The sequence below is a fragment of the Chelonia mydas genome, chromosome 1 (genome assembly GCF_015237465.2).
Source record: "Chelonia mydas isolate rCheMyd1 chromosome 1, rCheMyd1.pri.v2, whole genome shotgun sequence".
Lineage (NCBI taxonomy): Eukaryota > Metazoa > Chordata > Testudines > Cheloniidae > Chelonia > Chelonia mydas.
The window spans coordinates 162,422,357-162,447,356 of NC_057849.1; the positions used below are offsets into that span (position 1 = coordinate 162,422,357).

At 41.6% G+C, this 25,000-nt stretch overlaps 1 protein-coding gene across 18 annotated transcripts in view; it reads left to right on the forward strand.

Annotated features, from left to right (window-relative positions):
* The first annotated feature begins 2,161 nt into the window (after positions 1 to 2,161).
* SYNJ1 (synaptojanin 1) overlaps positions 2,162 to 25,000 on the forward strand; it is a 108,267-nt gene continuing 85,428 nt past the window's right edge. For 12 of the 18 annotated variants that reach the window (XM_037905050.2, XM_037905063.2, XM_037905083.2 and 9 more), the window contains exons 1-8: positions 2,163 to 2,313; positions 3,813 to 3,958; positions 16,756 to 16,842; positions 17,532 to 17,799; positions 21,057 to 21,282; positions 22,575 to 22,658; positions 22,824 to 22,885; positions 23,382 to 23,478. In XM_037905050.2, the coding sequence (XP_037760978.1) occupies positions 2,219 to 2,313; positions 3,813 to 3,958; positions 16,756 to 16,842; positions 17,532 to 17,799; positions 21,057 to 21,282; positions 22,575 to 22,658; positions 22,824 to 22,885; positions 23,382 to 23,478 (1,065 nt within the window). In that variant the 5' untranslated portion in view covers positions 2,163 to 2,218. Of the gene's footprint in view, positions 2,314 to 3,812; positions 3,959 to 16,755; positions 16,843 to 17,531; positions 17,800 to 21,056; positions 21,283 to 22,574; positions 22,659 to 22,823; positions 22,886 to 23,381; positions 23,479 to 25,000 lie in introns of all 18 variants that reach the window. The other 6 variants (XM_043538277.1, XM_043538278.1, XM_043538280.1 and 3 more) reach the window with 1 other exon arrangement.

The following is a 25,000-nucleotide window of genomic DNA, read 5'->3' on the forward strand; positions in this document are numbered from 1 at the left end:
TTGTAAATGTGGTTGGACGTGGCCTGACCCAAAGCCCACTGAAATAACTGGGAGTCTTTCCCTTGACTTCAGCATGCTTTGAAGCAGACTCTGGGAGGCCACTCTGGACATGAGGGCATCATCCCATTAGGGGGCAGAGGACAAACTTTCCATCACCCATGAGTAAGGATAAGATTATACCATGGAGGTCACAGAATCCATGACTTCCAGAGACCTCTGTGACATTTTCTGCTTCAGTCCCAGGGTGGCATGGCTGGAGCTCCCAGCTGCTGCGGGCGGTGGTGAGTGCTGGACCCCCGTCCCCATTTTGTCAGTTATTTTTAGTAAAAGTCAGGGACAGGTCATGGGTGTCCCTGAATTCTTGTTTTATTGCCCATGGCCTGTCCTATCCTTGACTTTTAGTAAAAAGTTACTGCCCAAGTTTTCTCAGCAACCACCGGGCCAGACAGCTGTGGTGGGTTTTTAAGAAAAGCAGATTCTCCCCTGATCCCGGGACTCCAGGAGACAAGGTTTTAAAATGGGAAGAGCTGTCAACACTGCTGTAGGCTCCCCTTGATCAGGCTGGTTTCCCAGGCCCCTCAGGCCTCAACCCCCAATCCAAGGCTGGGCTAATACCACCCAGCCCTGACCACTCCCAGTCACCTCAGGGCTCAGCCGGCCTGAGGGGGCGGGTTCCTGGCACAGTCGCTCATTTTAGACACAAATTTACCTCATATTCCCCTCCCCCCACGGCGACCACCCCAGCCCCCTGAGTGTCCCCGCGAGAGCTGTGGGGCGGCGCTGACACTCTACCCCCCAGGTCCTGCAGGCAGGGGCGGCAAGTTATATGGGCTCATGGTGCCCGGGCTCCACCAATATTCAGGGCCCGGCTCCACCAGTGTTTGGGGCCAGGTCTCTCCCCCGGCCCCGCCTGCCGCTGCCATGCACCTCCCCCGAGTGTTCCCCGGCCCCCACTTGCTGCCCCCGCTCACCGCTCCAGAGCCTGCAGCTCATTCTGACTCTGCTCTGCTGGCTTCCAGCATCAACTGCTGCTGCAGGGATCTAGTGCCCCCGTCCACTGGGGCCAGGGCAGGCTGCCGTTCCGCCCTAGCCCTGAGCCTCTCCAATGCCCCAAACCCCTCATCCCCAGCCCCAGACTGAGCCCTCACATCCCCCCGCACCCAAACCCTCTGCCCCAGCCCTGAACCCCTCCCACACCCCAAACCCCTCATCCTCAGCCCTCACCCCTGCACCCCCTCCTATCCCTAAACTCCATCCCAGAGCCTGCACCCCTCACCCCCACCCCTTGCCCCAGCCCAGAGCCTGCACCCAAACTCCATCCCAGTGCCTGCACCCCTCACCTCCCCTGCACACCCACCCTCTGCCCCAGCCAGGAGCCTGCACCCAAACTCCCTCCCAGAGCCCGCATCCAGCACTCAAACTCCATCCCAGAGCCTGCACCCTGGACCCTTCCTCCACCCTAATCCCCAGCCCAGGGCCTGCACCCCAGACCCCCTCCCCCACCCTAATCCCCAGCCCAGGGCCTGCACCCCAGACCCCCTCCCCCACCCAAACTCCCTCCCAGAGCCTGCATCCAGCACTCAAACTCCATCCCAGAGCCTGCACCCCTCACCCCCACCCCTTGCCCCAGCCCAGAGCCTGCACCCAAACTCCATCCCAGTGCCTGCACCCCTCACCTCCCCTGCACACCCACCCTCTGCCCCAGCCAGGAGCCTGCACCCAAACTCCCGCCCAGAGCCTGCACCCCTCACCCCTTCCTGCACCCCAGACCCCCTCCCCCACCCAAACTCCCTCCCAGAGCCCGCACCCAGCACCCAAACTCCATCCCAGAGCCTGCACCCTGGACCCCTCCTCCACCCTAATCCCCAGCCCAGGGCCTGCACCCCAGACCCCCTCCCCCACCCAAACTCCATCCCAGAGCCTTAGGCAGGTGGGGAGGCGGAGTTTGGGAGAAGGGCGGATGGGTGCTGGGCACCACCAAAATTTCTACAAATCTGCCACCCCTACCTGCAGACTGAGGCGCGGTGGGTGGGGGGGCACCACACCCCGCAGGGATGTGAGGGGGGGTGTCTCGCGCGCCCCTCCACGTGGAAGCTCGTGAGCGCCTACATACGTGACAGCGAGGCAACGGCCCCAGCTCCCCGCCTCGAGCACCCACCGCCACGCGCAGCTCAGCTCTCCCTCGCTCCCCCCCCCACTTCCGGTCCCGGGCGGCGCAATGCGGAAGAGCTGGTCGGGCCAGAGCGGAAGTGAGGCAGCCGCTGTCGCCGGCAGCCGCAGCAGGAGGCGCCCCTGGAGGTGGCGGCGAAGCCGGTGAGGGGCTGGGGCCTGCGGGGGACGGGGACGGGGACGGGGACGCTGTCGCCCGGGGCAGGGGCAGGGGCGAGGCTGCGCGGCTCAGCCCCCGGTGCGACCGGCGCGGGGCTGAGGGAAGTGGCGCCGCAGCAGCTGCACAAGATGGAGGATCCTTGAGCATCAGCGCCACCCGCTCGGCCTGTCTGTCTGTCTGTCCGGCGGGGGAGGTGTTTGGGTCTGTCCGGGTCCGTCCGTCCCCGGGGGAGGGGCAGGGCCGCTTGTCTCCCAGCTCTCGGGTTTGCTTGTCCCTGCCTTGGGGGCTCTGCGTCCCTCCCCCGCGTGAGGGACGCATTATCCCAGGGAGCCCCGAGGGGGCCGGCCCGGGGTGAGCTCGCCCGTGTCTCGTCCCTTCCCCTCCCCGCCGCTCCGGCCCTGCCGCTCTCCCTCCGCGGCCCTGGGAGGGGAATAATCCGAGCTTGGGCTGCCGCTGCTGCCCGGCGTCCCATCCGAGCATGGCAGCGTGCTCTGTGCCCGCTGGCCCCCTGTGAGGAGACAGGTAAATATCGGGCCCTTTCGAGAGAAGGGAATTGAGAAATGGAGAGGCCCAGGCGGTACTGCTAGGATAAAAGGTAACCCAGATGTTTTTAAAAGGCCTTATCCTTGTTACTAACAAGACCTTAGATTACTAAAATAGAGTGTTCTTTATTTGCTTTTCCCCTTTTGTACTTTTCCCCCTTTCCTTTTTGTTTTGTGTGATTAAAATTAGCCTAATGACTCTGAGTTCACTTTTATTTATAGTCTCATCTTCTGGTTTCTAGTCAATTTCACTAGCCCAGTGTCATAGTGATTGAGTCATAGTAAATACTGTTGGGGAAGGTTTAAATCCAAACAAGCAACAACAAAAACCTGCATCCGTTAAAACGACAGTAGTACCAAAAACATGTCTGTCATCACTAAGTTTTGTAAAAATAAACAGCTTTTGGCCTTAAACTACTGGCAGAGTCCCTTTGGTCAGAGTCACTAATAGAGCTAAAAATTGAACCTGTCTGGGCTCCTGGTCGCCCACTTTCATCATTAGGTAGTTGTCACTCTTTTTGTTCAGTGTGGTATGTTTGTCAATGACTCCCTCTTATCCAAGAAATCATAGTCTGTTAAATAAATGTTTGTGAAATGGTTTTTGTTAACCTGGTGAAATCTGCAAATGAGCTCTTTTAAAAGTTGCTTATTTAGGTGCTTGTGTTCTAAAAGCCAACTCATTGTAATGCTTGTCTATAAATTATCCCTTGAATACATTTTTCTGAGCAAACTGAGCTTTAGCCGAAATCATTCAGTCCTTGTGTGGGTTCTGTCTGTCTTCCTCATGACATGACACGTCTTCACCCTTCTTCTCCACACCACCCCCAATTAGATACTCACTCTCTTAAAATACCTGAGTGAGGCTAAGAATTGGGACTGCTTTCCAGTGAGAACACTGAAGGTACAGGAAGCTTTCACTAAGATGGTCTTGTATTGGACAGGGCTGCCTCTGATAAAGGAAAAATGGCTTTCAGCAAAGGATATCGTGTCTATCACAAACTGGATCCACCTCCATTCAGTGTGATAGTGGAAACCAGAAATAAGGAAGAGTGCCTCATGTTTGAGTCTGGAGCTGTGGCTGTCCTCTGTAAGTCAATATGTTTTATTAAGTACAATGTGAAAAGTTGACTGACATGAAAATGCATTCTATCAAGTATATTTTTATTTTTACTTAACTCACAGAAGATGACTTGTTACATCACATAGTCTGTTCTTTTCCCAGTGTTAGATGATTCTCTTTTATACAGGAACTAGTGTTCAGTCTGCTTTAAAATGAGTAAAATGGCAAGGTTTTTCTACCTGCTTAAGAGAGAATTCTACAGTTTAAATGACTTTACTGTCAGTTTGTGTTGCCTGACATTTATCCTACATTTTTCCTGTATTAATTTAATCCCACTACTCCTAGTTATATTTTGTTCATCATAATACAAATTCCTCTTCCTCTGAGAGTATGACATGCTGTTATTTTTCCAACTAATCAGCTGTATTTCCTCACAAAAATTCCATATTTCTCATTTCTATTTATTTTCTAAATTTATTTGTTCTCTCTGATCTCTGATGGTTTTCATTTCTTCATCTTCAGTTTTGTTTGTATTATTGCTTTGTCTTGTTACATTCTATAATAATATATTGTCCATTTCCATTTCTGAGCCCTGTTAAGAAATCACAAACTTGCATATATGCAGTACATCTTAGATTACTAGTAAGTAAAATTTTTTTGAAGAAAGCTATTTTTACAAAGCAGTTGCTTTTATAAATATTCAGTGAAGACCATATAAAATGATCAGTGTAATTTTCACATGAAAATATTCACTGATTAAATGATTCAAAAACAATCTCTTATGAGTGTTTGGCATCTGCAGAATGACTTTCAGTAGATGCAGTTGTAGGTCTATAAGCCATTTCAAGGCCTCTTTTGTGGTATGCCGAGTATCATCCATTTCACTTTTGAATCCATGTTTGGGGCACTGAATTATGATGTGTGTGATGCTTTGGATGTTCTCATGTTGGATGTTGCATGAAAGTGAGTCTTTGATTTTACACTTGTGCACCAAGTAGTTGTGTCTTCCATGGTTTGTTCAGATGCAGCTCGGTGTGGTCCAAAGTCTGCATGGCAGGTTGAAACCGGGAGGGCGGCTTGTTGAGTCATTAATAATAAGCTTGGTTGGAATGGTAGATGGGGTCCAGATGCTTTGTCGTTCCCAGGCCGGATCCCTAGACATGAGGTGGTCATGAGTTTTCATGATTTCAGGCATTGTTGGGGCATGTTATCCATAATCTGCCAGATGGGAACGTCTGGGTAGTTTTTGGTGCATTTAAGTTCTTGTGCTGTGGCTATGTCTCAATGGATAACTCAATGGATGTTTGCTAAATACAAAGCCATGGTAGAGGTTTTGATTTTGGAGTTCCCGTGATGATTCACATGGTCTGATTCAGCTGCCTGTCCACAAGTTGGGTATGGAAGCTTCTCGTCCACACTGGTGCACAGTACTCTGCAACTGAGTATGCCAGGGCCCAGGCCAATGTTTGTTGTACTGGGGCAGCTGATCCCCAGCTTGTTCTCACTAACTTCTGAATAATGTTGATGTGAGTCTTGGCTTTAGTGTAGAGGCTACTTTTTAAAGATAGTCATGAAAGGTGAGTGTGTGGTCAAGAATGACACTGAGATATGTTTCAGAGTAACAGCCGTGTTAGTCTGTATTCGTAAAAAGAAAAGGAGTACTTGTGGCACCTTAGAGACTAACCAGTTTATTTGAGCATGAGCTTTCGTGAGCTACAGCTCACTTCATCGGATGCATCGGATGCTTGGCTTTTCTCCACACACGGGGGAATTCACTGGTCTTCAGGATGTTGGTGAACAGTTGCATCATCTATTTCCGTGCCAGTGGACTCAGGATGGATACCGTCTTTTCCTGTTGCTTTTCCCAATTTCTTGGCTGTATCGATCTCCTTACTTGTGAATGGTCCAGACCATTGGAATGCTGGAGGGCATGTGGATGTCATCTGCCAAAGTCAATGCTGGACTTGTCTGCAATACTGTTTGTTCACTGGGTGTTTTGATGTCCACAAAAGTTGAGCAGTGAGGGCACTGGTTTTTCATCTGCAGCCTAGTGGCATGTGGGAATTTGCAGCCCCCAGGTGTCTCAGCAAGTACTAGGCATGTCTGCTCGAGCGTGTGAAGTTTAGACCTATGCATTCAAGCCATTGTTTCTGCCTTGCTGGATCCAGTGATGCCAGGAGGACTTTTCCAATTTCTAGGTCTCTACAGTCATCATAATTGTGGCGGAGCTTGTGATGCTGTGTATCTCAGGGGAACACCCTGTACCCCCATGTTCATCCCTATAATATGGTTGTGTGGTATCCAATGCAGTTTGTCATGTCAGGTGTCTTCGGAAGGCTCATGATGCACTGAGCATTGTTGTTACAGTAATGTTATAGGTTGTAATTTTATGTATATAGTTCTGAGACTGAAAATGTGTCTTCATAACTTAAAACAAGCCCAGGCAAAAACTCTCCAGGGGCATTTCACGCCTCATCAGGACATGTATGGGACAAACCCAGCCCAGCCTCAAAGGAACAAAGGACACTGGCCTAGGCAGCAACAAAGGATCTGTTGGACTCTTGAGTGAGTCACCCCCCGCCCCCCACTTCCCTTGGTCAATTTGGGACTAAGATGAGGTAATGCTCACCTGAGCCTGAAGGGGGGGGGGGCACAAAGCCAAGAGGGAAGAAAGGACATGATAAAAGGGAGAGAGGTTTGCCATGCTCTCTCTCTCTCTCTTTCTCTCCCACCTCCATCTACAAACACCACCACCAAGCGACTGAAGCACTGATCAAAGGGGAGAGCCTGGATGAAGAGCAACGAGCCAGCCTGTGGTGAGAAGCATCTAAGTTTGTAAGGGTTAAGATCAGCTTAGAATGCATTTGCTTTTATTTCATTTGACCAAATCTGACTTGTTGTACTTTGACTTATAATCACTTAAAATCTGTCTTTGTAGTTAATAAATTTGTTTTTTTATTCTACCTGAAGCAGTGCATTTGGTTTCAAGCATGTCAGAGATTCCCCTTGGGATAACAAGCCTGGTGCATATCAATTTCTTTGTTAAATTGACGAACTCATATAAGCTTGCAGCGTCCAGCGGGCATAACTGGACAGTACAAGATGGAGGTTCCTAGGATTGTGTCTGGGACCGGAACTATTGGCTAGTGTCATTCGGTTGCACAATCCAAGCAACGGCTGGCCAAAAGCGCACATTCGCGTAGCTGGGAGCAGTTCGCATGCTAGAGGCTGTGTGTGAACAGCCCGGGAGTGGGGGTTCTCACAGCAGAGCAAGGTAAGGCTGGCTCCCAGAGTCGAGGATTGGAGTGACCTAGCAGATCACTGGTCCAGATAACACCAGGAGAACATCACAGAGCTCCTGGCTCTCTGCAGTCCAGCATGGAGTGTACGATGATTTGAGTCCCTGGGGGATGTTCTTCTTTGCGGTGGAGATTAAGAGTGCAGTAAAATGGTCAAAAGTCTTCAGCGTTGGGAACTGTGGGAGATTGTGTTGTCCAAGGTCATAGTAAGAGCGGCCCAGTCTGCTTCTTTGGCGTTCAGGCACAGTGCTGGTTTTGAGTAGAGAACATGCCAATATGGTTCAGTATTGGTCAGGGCTGGCTGTTCTGGAATTCACTGAAGATCATCTGTGATGCAGGTATCGATGTGCCTGTATCATCTTTAGAGATGAATGACAGGTCAGGGCAATATCGTCTACCCCAGGGATCTCAAACTCAAATGACCATGAGGACCACTTGAGGACTAGTACGTTGGCCCGAGGGCTGCATCACTGACCCCCCCCCACCCCCGCTGCCCGGCCCCGCCCCCACTCCACCCCTTCCATGAGGCCCCATCTCTTCCCACCCCTTCCCTGCCCCCATTCCAACCCCTTCCCCGAAATCAATGTTTTGTTGCATGGCTGGAGTCTGCCCGGGAGCTGCAGCTCTGGGCGTGAAACTGACACCGCAAGGAACTGAGTTCTCAGAAGCTGCCCTTAAATCCCAGATGCTGGCCCTTCTCCCCAAACGCTTGCGCTCCCTCATGGCCCTAGTCCCCTGAAACCCTCTCCCCACACCTGTTGGTCTCTTACCTCCAGTGGCTGCATGTAGCTCAGTCATGCAGCCTGCCCTGCCCACCTGCCACCGCGGTCCTAGTGCTGGAGAGAGCCTGGATTCCGTGTTGTTGTTTTGATTCTGTGATTCCATCCGTGTTCACGTGAATGAGGATTTTATAGAGCCCCACCATGGTAGAAAGTCCTCCTTTGCTCATTGCAGGCAACTGAAGAGTGGAGACAGCCTTCCACTCACTTCCCTTGTTGATTCACTAGAGCGGTGCAGGGAGGGAAGTCATCTTCCTGATCAGATTGCTGCTCTCACTATAATGCAAAAATATTTCATGAGAACTCTTATTTTAAAAAATTGAAATGTATAAGTGCTTTTGTTTACTAAATGGGATATAATTATATGGCAGCCTCCAACTAAACTCTGAACACAGGAGCTGTAGATATGCTGATGTTTACTGCTAAAGCTCTGAGAGCAGTGGTTTTCAACCTGTGGTTCACAGACCTCTGGGGGTCTGCAGACTATGCCTCAGATTTCCAAAAGGTCCACGCCTCCATTTGAAATTTTTTAAGGGTTCCCAAATAAAAAAAAGGTTGAAAACACTGTCATAGAGCAGCAGTTCTCAACCAGGGGTCCACAGCTGGAGTCCTGGCGCTCCCCCCGCTGGGCCCTGGAGTTTTTATAGTATGCTGGAGGTGGGGCCTCCGAAATAAAAATGTTGAGAACCTCTGGTTTTGGGAACCTTAGAGAGAGCATGTTTGTGGGCTCCCTGCAGAGCAATACAAGAGAGTGTGATAGCTTCATGGTAATGAATGATTAGAACAGGGGTTCTCAAACTAGGGGCCGGGACCCCTCAGGGGGTCGCAATGTTATTACATGGGGAGTCGCGAGCTGTCAGCCTCCACCCCAAACCCCGCTTTGCCTCCATCATTTATAATGGTGTTAAATATACAAAAAAGTGTTTTTAATCTATAAGGGGGGTTACACTCAGAGGCTTGCGATGTGAAAGGGGTCCAACTGAAAAGCCTCTGAGTCTTTTAAACCCTTTCAGGTGGCATTTTAAAGGTAAATTGGATGGAGAAGGTTAATACTTTTATCCCTTCCTTTCTAACTGGGAGGGTGATGGGCTTCTGCTAAGATGGCATTTAAAGGTGTCCAGTAGGTTTGCATACCTTTCTTCTGGTCCAAGTTCAAATCCTATTTCAAAACCTGTGTGTTCTGGAAGGTGCAGTGTACTGTGAGGCTGGCAGTCCTGGAGCTTGTAAATTTCTTCTAATGCTCAGTACATTTCATTTGAATGTGTAGTGCAGGGGTCGGCAAACTTTCAGAAGTGGGGTGCCGAGTCTTCATTTATTCACTCTAATTTAAGGTTTCGCATGCCAGTAATACATTTAAACGTTTTTAGGTCTCTTTCTATCAGTCTTTAATCTGTAACTAAACTATTGTTTCAGAGTAACAGCCGTGTTAGTCTGTATTCGTAAAAAGAAAAGGAGTACTTGTGGCACCTTAGAGACTAACCAGTTTATTTGAGCATGAGCTTTCGTGAGCTACAGCTCACTTCATCGGATGCATAGCATCCATCTATGCATCCGATGAAGTGAGCTGTAGCTCACGAAAGCTCATGCTCAAATAAACTGGTTAGTCTCTAAGGTGCCACAAGTACTCCTTTTCTTTAAACTATTGTTGTATGTAAAGTAAATAAGGGTTTTAAAATGTTTAAGAAGCTTCATTTAAAATTAAATTAAAATGCAGAGCCCCCCGGACTGGTGGCCAGGACCTGGGCAGTGTGAGTGCCACTGAAAATCAGCTCACGTGCCGCAGGTATGCTACACCAGGGGTAGGCAATCATTGACACTACACATGCCCAAAAGTTATGGTTATTAATGGAGTTGTGGAGAACATAAAACTGCATTTCCTATTGCTGTGCATTTTAAATCCAAGCCACAACCATGTATTCATGTTTAATGTATCATAATTTGGGATTATGAGGGAAAAATCCTTTTCTACAGTTTATTCTGCAGTGCTGCCTGCTATGAATTCTACAAAAAGTTACTTTGTCAGTAGCACCCAGCAAAAGTATAGTGTGTGCTTTCTGTAGTTTGAGCTGATGCTATACTGGATTTAAATGGGAATGTGCTTTTGATTTGGCTACACCTGCTAGTTGTTTCAGCTACGCTTTCCAGTTGTTTAGGCAGCTTTTCTGTAGACACTCTTGCAATGAAAAAGACTGTCCTTTCTTCTGTTTCCCTTGCTTGCATGGTGTGTGGAACATCTGGAGGCTTCTGGATTGGAATGGAGAGCTTTTGCTTATTTCCTTTCTTGTGACTGGAGATTTGGAGTAGTAGTGCATTCCATAACTTCCCCCAAACATAAAGAGCGCACAATTGCTGCTATTTCTGAAAAATTAAAAAAATATACATTTTGAGGAACTGCTGACTTGTGGATAAGAAGAAGCCTTCAAAAGAGAGAAAAAAAAATGAAGGTTGAGGTCTGGAATTGGATTCTAGTTCTCTTCTGTTTTCAGTTCAAGGCTCACCTCCAAAGCTTCAAAAGATTTTGATCCAGCAACTTCAGTGACCATCTCTATTCATGACTAGTCATGACAGCTACACTTTCCTTGGACAGAGCTGCTTGCAAAGCCCACGACAAAGAGCTTGAAAGATAAAACATTCTCAGTTAAGAGGATTCACCTATAGAATAATTTTCTGGAAGATATCTGATTGATACTCTTCACAATATGCTGCAAGATGGTTCTTTTTGACAAAGCATTTGCACCATAACCAGGATAATAATTATAGATGACTTCTAGAAATTTTATTTTCCCAATAGATGTTCTGTTAATCAGGAAGGGAAGAAGAGTAGAAAACTCCAGTAGGTCTGCTAAGTAACTAATCATGCAGTTTTATTTTTGGAGGGAAGGGCTCAGATCTGTGTTGTACGCTATACAAAACAAGAAGAAGAAAGATGGGGTTAGTTCTTAAATTGAGACATAGTTTCAAATTCTTAGGAATCAAACAAGACTATTTAACATTAGGTCACTTGTTCTGATTAAATAATGAAACAGTGATAACTTATAGATTTTGAATCTGTAGTTATTTTCTTTATCTGGAAGCTTCATGAATCCAGATTCATTTCGTATCTACAGTTTAGAGGGATTAAATTATAGATGCAGCCAAGAGGAAGAGAAATACTTTGCATTAATGGATTTTCCCCCTCGGACTTAAATGTAACTATTCAGAACGAAGAAAAATGTTTCTTTGAGGGATGAATTAAATAAGTAATATAGGTGATGAGTCTATGCACTGTGAAGTTATGGATGACATAAATATATTTTTTCATGTGATTTTGATAGCTCATTTTAAAGAGCTCCTAAATCAGTTAGTTCAGGGGTGGCCAACCTGTGGCTCCAGAGCCACATGCGGCTCTTCAGAGGTTAATACGTGGCTCTTTACCTAGGCACTGATTCTGGGGCTGGAGCTATAGATGCAAACTTTCCAGTGTGCTGGGGGATGCTCGCTGCTCAGGCCCCTGCCCCTTCCCCCGAGCCTTGCATGCCCTCGCTTCTCTTCTCTTTCCCCCAAATAGCCTCCTGCGCATCTGAAACAGCTGATTGATTTTGGGGGGGCAGGGGGAGTAGGCGCTGATTGGTGGGGGCTGCCGGCAGGCAGGAGGCACTGGGGGCTGGGGAGCGGATGGGGGGCTGCTGACCTATTACTGTGGCTCTTTGGCAATGTACATTGGTAAATTCTGGCTCCTTCTCAGGCTTAGGTTGGCCACCGCTGAGTTAGTTAATGGATTCTGATGTTGGTCTGCTTGAGATTGGTGCTTAAAGTTAGAATCTCTTGCTCATTTTATATAAATTTAATTCAAAATTTGGGAATATTTGCTTGAGTAAGATCCTTTGGTCCATTTCGTCTTTGCTCTTGTTTTTCCTGGTATTTTTGTCTAATGAAAAGAGCTTAAAACAAAAACAAATCAGTAGTAAGTGTGGAACTGTATGTAGCTTTCTCAACTGTGGTTTTTTTAATTGAATAAAATGCTAATATGCGGTAGTAGTTACTCTTCCCGTCTCTTTCCAGTTATTTGTCTTAAGCTATTCCTTACATACATTATGGTAATTCTAAGAAAAAAATTGTAAATATCTGATTGTATCTTATGCACAATCTATCGTTGTATCACCTTTAAAACTTTTTTGTGAATGCTTTTCTCTTCTTCACTGTACGATGTCTCTGCACCATTGTTTTCTCTAAATTTATACCATATACAGAGTTTGCTTTTTTACTTGTACAAAGCATTTTAAATACAGGCTGTATGAAAGATACTAAAATCCAGAGGGATGAAAATTATATTAAGAGTTAAGGTTGCATGGCTAAACTCCCCAGTCAGAAAATGACAGTTAAGGTTGTATACTGAACTTCAATCTTTCCCCTTGTGTGGATTCATTATGGTTAGGTTTGGAAGAATTCAATTTTTATTTTTTTAATAATTTTGATGGATATCAATATTTGTTTTTAAGCATTTTTTTCAATTTTAAATTTTCACAGGTGTGCAAAACTATGGGGGGGGGGTCAGAATATTTAATGATTGTAGATGTTAAAGTTAAAACTTTATAGCTGTTGAATTGTCATGTCAGAATATACAAAATAAACAACATTAAATCAAACTCTGAATTCTCAAACAGCATTTTTCTTACTTTACCTATCTGTAAATTTTGATGGTCATTGGTGGAAATTTTTTTTCCGTTGGTTTGTATGTGTACCATGAAACTGACATTTACCAATTAAAATCTAATCCCTTCCAAGCCTGATTATGGTGCAGTATTACATGATCCTGTGTTAGGTTTGAAATAACACAATATAAAAGTTTGTTTATAATTCGTTAGATACAAAATGTGCAGCGTCTCTTAATATTTTCTTATGGTTTTCTACTTAGATTATATTTGTCATAATGTTTCAGCGTATTTGTATTATCTTAAACGTTTTATATAAATTCCTTTTTATTTAAGGTATGTGTTCTAACTTTATAAGAATCCATGTGATAATACACTTTTCAACCAGCCATTCAAATTTGCTTAGGTACAATGCAGAGGATAAGGCATTTAACAATAAAAGTAATTTTGGTGGCCTGTATGTTTCATCATGTAATCTGACAACTAGACCAAGAAATCAAAATTGCTGAAGAGGTGGTTTTTGTTGATTGTGATAATATAAAGTAAAAACCATGTGGTTGATCTGCATATTCACTTGTCTGATTGTGGTTTTGTTTCCACTGTAGTGCACAGTAGTTGAAATAATTTAAATTTTCCAGATTAATGAACTGTAAACTTGAAGTGGTATTATTCAAACAGGTATCTTTTTATGCACTTGTCTCCGATGTATCTTTATTCAGAACTCAGTGTTTTTACTGGTTTTCAGTATTAAAATGTAATGGCTAGGACCTGAAAATATTTGGGGTTTTTTTTTATTTTATTTTTTTATTACTGCATTGAGATCTTTTTCCTATTTGACTCACTCCTCCTCCCCACAATCTCGAAATGTGTGTGGGCTGTTCTATCATTTAAATGTCTCCGCAATGAATAATACCACCACAATGTACTGAACTATGAAAGTGAAACTAAAAATCATGCCTAATTAGTTCCAGAGTGAAGATACAAACTACGCTCCAAATTGCTCAATCTGTTATTTCACTCTTTTAAGCAAAGCATTAAAGATAACCTGCAGATGTATTCCTTAATGAAACCCATCCTGCTCCCATTGAAGAGGAGCAACGTTGCCAACTCTAATGACATTTTTTCTAAAGCCTCAGCTCCTTGAGTCACTTAATTATGTTAGAACCTATGCTGTAATTCAAAAACAAGTGTTTCTAGTCCTCATAATTACAAAGACAAGCTTGAAAACATAAATCCTAAAGGCTCAAAAACCTGAAGATGCACAAAATGAACTCTAAAATTATTAAAGCTCTCATGATTTTTTTGTAGTTCCACACGTAATTTTTTAAACCTTTTGAGGTAGTAATACTGTGAGATTTGCCATTGACGTAAACAGGAACAGTACTTGGTCCTAAATGAACTAGATGCAAGGGTAAGAGTTACACTTTTTAAGGCCACCAAAGTATCTATCTTCAGAAACTGTCAGCCCCTTGCTACATAAATGTAATGCTTCTTACCTAATTTACTATAGACCTCTTTCATCCTCTCCACGCCCAACAAATTGCATGGAAATAAGTTGTGTATTTGTAAACTGCAATAGGCTGCTCTGTGGGCCCAGTGGCCTACTGCTTAGCACACATGATATCCAGCCCCTTGGTTCCCTGACCAGGCAATTGTGGTTCCTGGTTCCTGATCTTTGGCCAGGAATCTTCTGGCGTCCACTTGCATCTGGGCTTCAGCCCTGAAGGGGATGTGGTAAGGGGACCCCGGCCCTCCCTCTCAACTGGGTCCCAGCCCAAGATCCTGTATGAAGCAACTACCACAGGGTCCTTCCAGCACAGTTGAAGTTTACTGCTCCGCGATATTTCCTACTTACATCCCTTCATAGAATATCAGGATTGGAAGGGACCTCAGGAGGTCATCTAGTTCAACCCCCTGCTCAAAGCAGGACCAATCCCCAATTTTTGCCCCAGATCCCTAAATGGCTCCCTCAAGGATTGAACTCACAACCCTGGGTTTAGCAGGCCAATGCTCAAACCACTGAGCTATCTCTCCCCCTTCCCTTCAATTTGGGGTAGTCCATACAGTCTGTAGAATTATATAAACTTGTTTTGAGGTCCAGAAGGAGGTAAGAGGCAAACCAGTTGAAAGTCTCTGGGTGAAGATGAAAGGGGGATGAGGGTGGAAAACATAGGTGGCATGATGGTAAGGGTCTACCATAGCCCACCAAGTCAGGAGAAGGAGGTGGATGAGGCATTTCTAAAACAAATAATAGAAATATCCCAAATAAGAGACCTGGTAGCGATGAGGGACTCTAACTACCCAGACATCTGTTGGTTAGGTAATACTGCAAAACATAAAGTCTCCAATACATTCTTTGAATGCTTTTTGTATCAGAAGGTAGAGGAATAACCAGGGGGACAGTCATTTTACACTTGATTCTGGCTAACAGGGAGGAACTGGTTGCGACACTGAACGTAGGATGCAATTTGGATGAAAACTATAATTAAATGATGGATTTCATGATTCTAAGGAAAGGAAAGTGTGAGAGCAGCAAAATAAGGACAATGATCTGGATAATGGTGTAGAAAGAATGCTTATGTAACCTGCGAATGACACACAGCTGGGGCGGGGGCAGGTTACAAACACTTTGGAGCACAAGATTAAAATTCAAAACAACCTCCACAAATCTGAAATCAACAAGATGAAATTCACTAAAGACAAGTGCAAAGTACTACACTTGAAGGAAAAATCAAATGCACAAATACAAAATCAGGACTAACTAGTTAGGCATCAGTCTAGCTGAAAAGAATCTGAGGGTGGTAGTGAACCACAGATTAACTGAGTCAGCAATTTGAAGCAGTTGCAAAAAAGGTAATATTCTGGGGTGTATTAGCCGGAGTGTCATATGTAAGACACGGGAGGTAATTGTTCCACTCTACTTGGCACTGGTGAGGTCTCAGCTGGAGTAGTGTGTCCAATTTTGGGCACCGCACTTTAAGAAAGATGTTGCCAAATTGGAGAGAGTCCAGAGGAAAGCAACAGAAATGATAAAAGGTTTAGAAAACCTGACCTATGAGAAAAGGTTAAAAAAAACTAGGTATGTTTAGTCTTGAGAGAAGAACGAGGTAAGTCTTCAAATATGGTAAGGGATGTTTTAAAGAGGACAGTGATGAATTGTTCTCCATATCCACTGAAGGCAGGACAAGAAGTAATCGGCATAATCTGCAGCATGGGAGATTTAGGTTACCTATTAGGAAAAATTTTCTAACTGCAGTTAAGTACTGGAATAGCTTATCAAGGGAGGTTCTGGAATCCCGGTGATTAGAGATTTTTAAAGAACAGGTTAGACATCTGTCAGAGATGGTGTAGGTATACTTTGTCCTGTCTCGGGGAGGGGTCTGGACTAGATGACCTCTCAAGGTCCCTTCCATCCCTTCGTTTCTGTGAGTCTGTGATTATGGGGTTGAGTGTGTTTGAAACTTCTTCAGGGTGCGACTGCTGCTTTGATGGCAGCGAAGTGACGGTGGTGTATTGTTGAAGAAATTCATTGTCTTGAATCTAGTGGCCTGTTTTTTCTGCCACTGTGCTAGTTCTGTTTCTTCCCGCTTTTTCTGTTGTAGGTCATCAGAAAACAGCAGCAGTTTGTTTAGGTGATAGGATGGGAAAGGGTGCTTTGGTCTGGTGCTTGAGTAACACCAGTAACTGAAAAACTGTAGTACTTCACTAGTTCTATTCCCCCCCGCCTTTTGTGTCTTGGTTCAAGGTTGACTTTTCTATAAGTAAGTCTTAAAATTTGGCAGTGTTCGCTATTTTAAGCACTGACTTGCTAAAGCTTAGCAAAGATAGAAGGCATGTTGTTCATCTTCACATAGCAACACAAGTAAAATATATTTTAATCCCCAGAAGACAGAGTGGCTGTTGTTTTAAAATGTCACTAAATGCTGTTAGGAGTCCTTAGGAATAGTGATATAATTGAATGTTGTAACTTTCTAAGAGCTTCAGATACCTTAAGCATTATTGCTGTATTTTCTTAAATTTCCAGTTCAGAGTGGAACTGTTTTCCGAGCTACATTGTTAAGTCAAAAGGGTTTGTTTTTTTTTTAGAATAGTGACTTTATCTTCTTTTTTTATAGTATCTGCAGAGAAAGAGGCAATCAAGAGCACATACTCCAAAGTAATGGATGCATATGGACTTTTAGGTGTATTAAGGTTAAATCTGGGTGAGTTTAAAAAAAACAATGAAAAAAGTGATTATTTATTACTTGGAGAGAGCCTCTTTGTCTCTGTAAGAAACCTTAGTGTAATATCTTCAGGACAAGCATTATGCCTCCTTTAGTGTTTGTACTGTGCCTAGCATGTTGTGAGTATTACCAGAAACAAAGAGTAAACAAAAATAACTTCCACTTTCACAACCCTTCTTGCTTTCAATAATACCCTCCCCCTGTTTGCAATCCCTTGACTTCCATAGGGGAAGTTGAGAGCTCACAAATTAGGGGTGCATGTGTATACTTGTTCAAGAAGAGAACACCAGTATCTTCCAACATCACCCACATGGCAAGGTTCACTGTACTGCCTCTGAGTTCAATTTTCACTGTTTAATGAACAAAGTTAATCTTAACCCAAAACTAGATATAGTACTATGTATAGTTGTTTTATGACTTGTAAAATTATCATATTGCTATGTCAAAATATTCATGCAAAATAGAATACCAAAAGAAATGGCCTTGGTTAAAAATTAAGAGTAAGTAAATTTTCCCGAGCTATGGAACGAAGCTTGGTGGATGTAACCATTGGCTATATTGAAATGGTAAATAGGGTTTAGGACGGGGGAAAAGGCTGAAAATCACTAGTTGTCTTTAAAACATTTGTAATTAGAATTCATCACTCAACTATATTTTTGGTTTTACAGGAGACACTTTGTTACATTATCTGGTTCTAGTCACAGGATGTATGTCTGTGGGAAAGATTCAAGAATCTGAAGTTTTTCGAGTTATTTCCACTGAATTCATATCATTACGAAGTGACCCTTCAGATGAAGATCGTATTTCAGAAGTGCGCAAAGTTTTGAACTCGGGGAATTTTTATTTTGCATGGTCTGCTACTGGGGTCAGTTTAGATCTTAGTCTTAATGCTCATCGTAGCATGCAAGAACACACCACTGACAATAGATTTTTCTGGTGAGTTGATAATGCATTTTGCCAGACCTGACATAATGTAATGCATGTAAAGTGTGTGTACATGTTGATCTACGGCAAGTTTTGATCATTGACTCTGTCCTGAAAATCTTGATTGTTAAAATGGGCTCATATATAATTCCATGTTATTTTATTTCAGACTCCTATAAAAGTGAGTTTGAACATTTTCTACAGTAAAAATCCGACACAGTTTGGCGTGTCGTCTTCACTAAAAGATCAAGTTGTGAAAACTCACAATACTGTACTTTGATCAAAACGCTTGTTACGATGTAACATTTTGCTTTTTTTGTTGCCTGAAGAAACTGATTGAACCTCTGTAAAATGTATCATTGCTTTTCTATCGAAAACTGGTATTGGATGGGAGATTCCAAAGGGCATTTCTTACTTCTGAGCACTGTTTCTAAAACTGTGATACTCCCTCTGTCGTTTGGAAGCTACATGTTGCTTTCACTCTTCGTTTGCAGCTCTTTATTACACAGTTTACTACATTGTGTTCTTCCTTGTAGAAGGAAGTTTTAAATAAAAGGTATGTGGCTTTTTATATATGTAATTCTTGATAAAACAAGTACTATTGCTTTCATTTCTGCTGCGACTGCAAACCAATGGGTCAGTTAGTGCCAATGATGAGAAATTATGGACAGTATTACAACTCTTAAGAGTAAATCTTAGAATTTTTGAACGTTAGTATACTTGTTCTTATGATTCTTAGGTGAGGTTCTGCTTCAGTTTCTATTCTCCCCTGCCTTTAGCCTTCCTTTCTTCCATTTCTGATGCTGCATGAATATAGGTAACCCTCCTACAGCTACTGAAAGACTCAACACTGCCCCATTGACGTATGTGCACATTAGAAGAGGTGAAAAGCTACTTGTTTCCCACCTGCTGTAACTTTTCCACTGATGTGGCACCTTCAGCTGAGAGCAGCTCTGTTTCTGTGTCAGTTCTGTCCTACCCTTTGCCACTCCTTGGGAACTGGGGATAGAGGGATGACAAGGAAGAGCTGTAGTATGAGGTCAAGCATAGAAAACATGGGGCGGGGGGGAATCGGGGCTTTGGGGAGATGGGTCAGGCCAGGAGTGTCTCCACACACACATTCCAGTAGAATTCTTATCTTTGCGTGCCAATACCCCAGGAAATTGGCTTTGGCTATATGAATAGGCTAGTAATTTAAGGCTTAAGATCACCATGCTAGAGGACCATCAAGGTAGTTGATATTATTCAAATCACCTTGGTTTTAAATTTTCTGTGCATCCTTAACTTTCTTTTTTTTATTTAAATCACCTGCTTTTTGTGCCTTCAGTAGCTAGCCAGTAAATCACTAGTTACAATGTGAAATAGATTAAATGACCCAGATTTGCATATCCAGAAAATTAAACGCTAAAAATCAGTTTTAAAAAGTACTATTCTGTATACACATTTTAATCTTGCCAAGAGTTTTGTATATAAAATCCATTTGTCAGATTCCCCGAAGAAAAATGTTGTTTACGTTCCCAATCTCCTGTTTCAACAGAGCATATCTTTGTACTGTATTGCAAAATAATACATACCCAACCCACAGAATTTTTGAGGTTTCATTAATAAATACTTGTAAATTTCTCTGGAATGCTTGCTAAAAGCCAGGTATGCATTTTGAAAAACAATGGTGACACTATTAAAATAAACAACTAAACTAAAAATAAACCACTAATGCATTGAGAGTGTTAAGAGAAAAGTTCTTAAGAAATTAGTTGTGGTTACAATAAAATATTCTGAGAACCATCTCTCTTACTGACCATATCTTTTTGTGCTATTCAGTAAACTTTCTCTCTCTTGTTATAAGTGAATCTCTCACTCCAAAGGAGTACAAAAGCCAAACACTAGCTGCAAACTATAATCTTATTTACCAGATACTGACAATTTATTTTTTTTTTAAAGTGCTTCCTGTTGGCTCACAGACCTATCCAGTTTATGATTTTTTCATTTGAGTTGTACTTAATTTTAGAACATTGTGAATGTGATGTTACAACATGTCAGCACTCTGCATTATTACCCCTCTTTACCTTTTCTCTCCTCTCGTCCCCTATCCCCACTTATACAAACCCTGCTTCAGTGTTTAGAAAAGTTGTTTGAATTAACTAATGAAATGCTGCTATTACCATTGTGACTGTCATATTAGTAATTTAAAATACTACTTTAGATATTTTGTTTTATGAGAATTCTTATAGTGTCTATACTATTGCTTATAAAACACTTACTACTGTAATTACATTGTTTTTGTTACCTGTAGTTAACACTGAACATTACCTGGAGTATGACTAAGTGAATTCATTTTTTGTTACTCCTTTAGTTTTATACTTCATACATTAACACAGTAATAACACCAAAGTTATAGTTTTTGACTTGTATATCTATTACAAAATCCCATAACCAGTAGTTTAACAACCTGGATTCACTTCATAATCACCTATCCCGTTGTTTGGATCAATGAATTTCATCATTAGGTTGTAGTGTTGACTAACTGGCGGTAAACTGACAACGTCATAGGGTGCTTCAAAGAAAACAAGCACTGTTAGCTTAAGCGAACATCATTTGAACAAAACTGAGATGCCCCAAAGCCTGTTGAATTATTCTTTCATTTCAGGATCTCTGACATGGTAACATGTTCCACGGTTTTAAAATAAGCTTTTTGGGGGTGGGAAATTGTCTCAAGAAATTGTTAAAGGAGTACACGCAGATTTTTCAGTTTGTAGCCAGTCCAAATTCTGTCGTGGTTAGCAGTGTACCAATTGGTTATTGGGTGGCCTATATGAAATGAGTTGGTGGGTCACACATGACACACAAAATAGCCCCACAGTTGGCATTCTGGTTTTATTTCTCTGAGACTGACTGAATGACCATGAAAACTCTACTTGCTAATCCATGGTTTACTAGGAAAGGATAATCACATTACTAGGAAAGGATAGGAGAATCTGCAGTATTAACCGAAGATTCTGGGTTGTCAGTTTTTATGTCCATTAAAATTCACTATGCACAATTTTGTCCTACAGACATCTCAGCTACTTTCTCGAAGGTTTTGGTATGTCAAGTATGTTTAAATAGAAGTTGTGGATGAAACTGTGCATCTTATGGAAAGCTTTCCTCTTTACGTTCCTTATACTGAGTGTGGAATTTCAGAAATAAGACAGCAGTTGCCTAAACAAAATGAGCCATTTTTTTATTTCTCTCTCATTGTCATTAATTTGAGTCCCTTCTATTTCTGATAGGAACCAATCACTGCATTTGCCTCTTAAGCATTATGGTGTGAACTGTGATGACTGGCTATTGCGTCTCATGTGTGGAGGAGTAGAGATTAGAACAATTTATGCAGCTCACAAACAGGCAAAGGCTTGCCTCATTTCACGACTAAGCTGTGAACGAGCTGGGACCAGGTTTAATGTACGGGGAACAAATGATGATGGTCATGTTGCTAATTTTGTTGAAACAGAACAGGTATGCTATATTATTTTAACTATATTGCCCATCTGTCAGTACTCAATGTGATAGTAAACAACTTATGGCTTTTTGCTCCAGGGCAGTAGATTGTGGGCCAGATTCATAGCTAATATATGTTGGTGTTCTTCCTTTGAAGTGAATGAAACTAAGTCAATTTACACTGAGGATTTTGCCCTAAATTTGGAACTATTACTATACTGTAATTCATGACAATTATAGATTATTCTGTGGTAGAAACTTTTGATTGCATTGTTATGAAGAGTCTGATCCTGCAGTTGTATACATGTGGGTAGGTCATAGCTGGGTGAATCTCTGTGCGTGCTTGTGCAGAGTCCCATTGGCTTTGACACCCAGGTGCAGGATTGGGGTCAGTATGCAGTCAAGTTTCTTGAACCATATTTTTCCAATAAGCTACTTATTAGATGATAAATCGCCGTTTATTTTTATAACATTTGAAATTTATTGCTTTTAACCTAAGGCTAAATATTAACACTTCGGGGAAATCTTGGAGTTAAATTAACTCATTACTTGACAATGTCATTTTAAAAACATGCATCTCATAATGGAAATAAAGTAACTAAACCATCGTAAGTCCCAAATTTAACTCTTGTGTTCTAAGAACTTACAGAAATAAGGAAACGTTCAGTTATGTAATAAGAGTGAATATTGAATACTGGAAGAGAAATCAAAGCTTCTTCACAAACTTTAAAAGAGCCTTATGGGATGTTTTAAAGATGAATGTGAAATGGCTCCTAGAAACTAAATTACGATAATCAGGTTAAATATTTTTGTCTGTTTTTCCAAGATTCTTACATAGGATTGTGTGTAAGAGAAATAAAATGGAAAACTTAAGTCTTATGTATGCTTTTTGTCTAAATGTTACCAAAATATATATTAAAAAGTGGTGTGAAATTAAAAAGTTGTAAATATACTCCGCCTTGCTGTCTTAAAAAAATCTTTACAGAGAAACACTTTTTATGAGAACTTGGAGCAGGATTTAATTTAAAAAGAAAAATACCCTCTTTCTAAAACCACATTAAACTTGTCCCTGTGGAATAGTCTATCTTCTTACTATTGAATACTTATTTATTCAAGTTGTGCATTCTGAGGCATCAGACACATAGGTCATTTAATATGAATTTTTTAAAATAACAAGTATTGTTACTCCTGCTTATACTATGACATATGCAACGTGTTTAGACGTATTTTATTCACTGTGTTTAGATAATGCAAAAAAGACTGCTTTGTTTCTGCAATTCCCCAGTAAAATTACTGCTTTTTCTCAACAGGTGATATTCCTAGATGACAGTGTGTCTTCCTTCATACAAATTCGTGGATCTGTCCCATTATTTTGGGAGCAGCCTGGTCTGCAGGTAAGTAGTTACAAACATTAATGAACCAATAGAAAGAAGCACATATTATGGAAGGAATAATGTATGACAGAAATAGGATTAAAAGGGATTTTGGAGAGCAGATAGCTGAACACACACACACACACAAATTCAAGTATGTAAGTAAACGTACTCTTCTTGTCAAAGGTGGGATCCCATCGTGTCAGAATGTCAAGGGGATTTGAAGCAAATGCACCGGCTTTTGACAGGTGAAATAGTGGCTTGCATTTTTCTTAATATGCTGTTCTGATCAGGTAGTTTGACTGATTTAAAGCTGTAATTCAGCAAAGCATGTGAGTAGTCCTTTTGAAATTCAGTGGGCTACTCCTGTGCTTAACAGTTCATCTTGTAATCTTTATTTGGCAACTTCTATATTAAAATTGGAGTTTAGAATTTCATTTCATACTTGTATATAACAATGTTTGGTTAAACCCCATGTAACTTGTTGGTATTGGCCAAATGTTTCCTCTTAAGTAGAATATTTGCTACCATTGAACTACATAAATAGCAGTCAATTGTCACTTGGTATCAGGGGGCTGGATCACTTCCGTGAGAGAAATTCTAATAAAAATGGCTGCCATAATAAAAGTACACTGTACTCTAGACCTTTATTCAGAAAGGGTTGATTAAGAGAAGATGATGATTTATATTACCTTCTTACTAGCCAAAAGGTGAGTAAGGATTTTTTTTTTCTTCTGTTAACAGGCATTTCCGAACACTTAAAAATGTATATGGCAAGCAAATTATTGTAAATTTACTTGGGGCAAAAGAAGGGGAGCACATGCTTAGCAAAGCCTTCCAGGTAAGTATTATGATTATCGCATGCCCTGTATGTTCTCAGAATTGGCTTATGCCTTAGGCGGGTGTTAAATAGTCATTAGAGAATAAAACAGATGTATTATACAGTAGAGTAACTGCTTATTGTTAAAATAAATCTGTTCCCATTTTGCTCAGTTCAGGATCCTAAAAGCTCACAGAGGCATTTCTTAGGATATATACAATTAAATGGATTTTAAAATAGTTTTAATGACAATCAATATGTCTGAGCATGTTAGCCAAAATAAGCATTCTTTTAAAAAATTATAACAGCAATATGGCAGCCTGTTGATAAGAAATTGTAAATTATCTTCCCTTAATACTTGTTTATGTCTAAAGGAAATAACTTCTGTATTCTAATGTTAGTATATAGGCAACAGACATTTTGGTATTTAATACTGAGTGTGCTTCAAGTAAACAATTTTTTCTCCAAATACTGCTCTAGTAATTCCTGGATGTATTTTTAGACTATCGAGAAAAGGACTTCTTGAACTTCAAATGACTACATCACTTGAGGCTTAAAAATAATTTCATAGTTTAATTGAACTTTAAACTTTTAGCACTTATTCAGAAGACCAGCATTTTGGTTGTAACTGGCCAGTCTCAAGATTTCTTGCTGCCGATTTATATAGTTGAATAAGATTCTCCTGGATTCCAATTAATTAGAGAATAGCCTGTAATATCAGTCCAGTTTCTCTCATATTATCTTTTTTTCACAGCAGAGATAATTTTCATTTCAGTAATTATCTTTATAATTACTTACAATTAATTTGTAAATAAATTTTATATTACCAATTTAGACTATGAAATCACCTGTAAGATGCTCAGTTATATCTATAAAATATATTTAACCTTAAAATAATACCAAGAAAGAAATTCCAATAGAAAGAAAACTAAGCTGAAGATGACAGTATTGTGTGTCTGGGGTACAGAAAATTTTATTTCATTGTAAATGTCAGTTGAGTTATTTTTTTTAATCTAATTTTAATATAGGATGCTGTTAATACAGTATAAAAGTTTATTTTGATCATCCTTTTTTACATAGTACTCTTAGAGAGAATTGTAAGGAATGTAGGAGCTGCCTTAGTGGAACAGAAAAATGGTTAGTTTAGTCTATTTAACAGTATCAATGCCATGTTTCAGGGAGCAGCATAAAACTTTGAAGTCCACCTCAGTAGTGTGCTGTGGGGAAATGTTTTCTTGGACTCAACTGTTGTTCTGTAGATACCCTACATAAGAAGAATTTTGCTAGTCTTTATTTTTATTCTACCTAGGTTTCTCCTAACTACAGATGCTCTTCATTTAAATGTCTATTGCTTCTTTTTTGTTTGTTCCCCAGTATTACCAGGATACATTTATATTGATTTAAGAATAATAGGCATTGAATTTTGAATAAGTTTAAAAAGGAAACACAATTTTTCTTCTTATAAAAGCCATTATTTACGTACGATGACAACTATAGTATTCGTTCACTGCTTCTACCGTTGGACTTGCATATTAATAGTGCT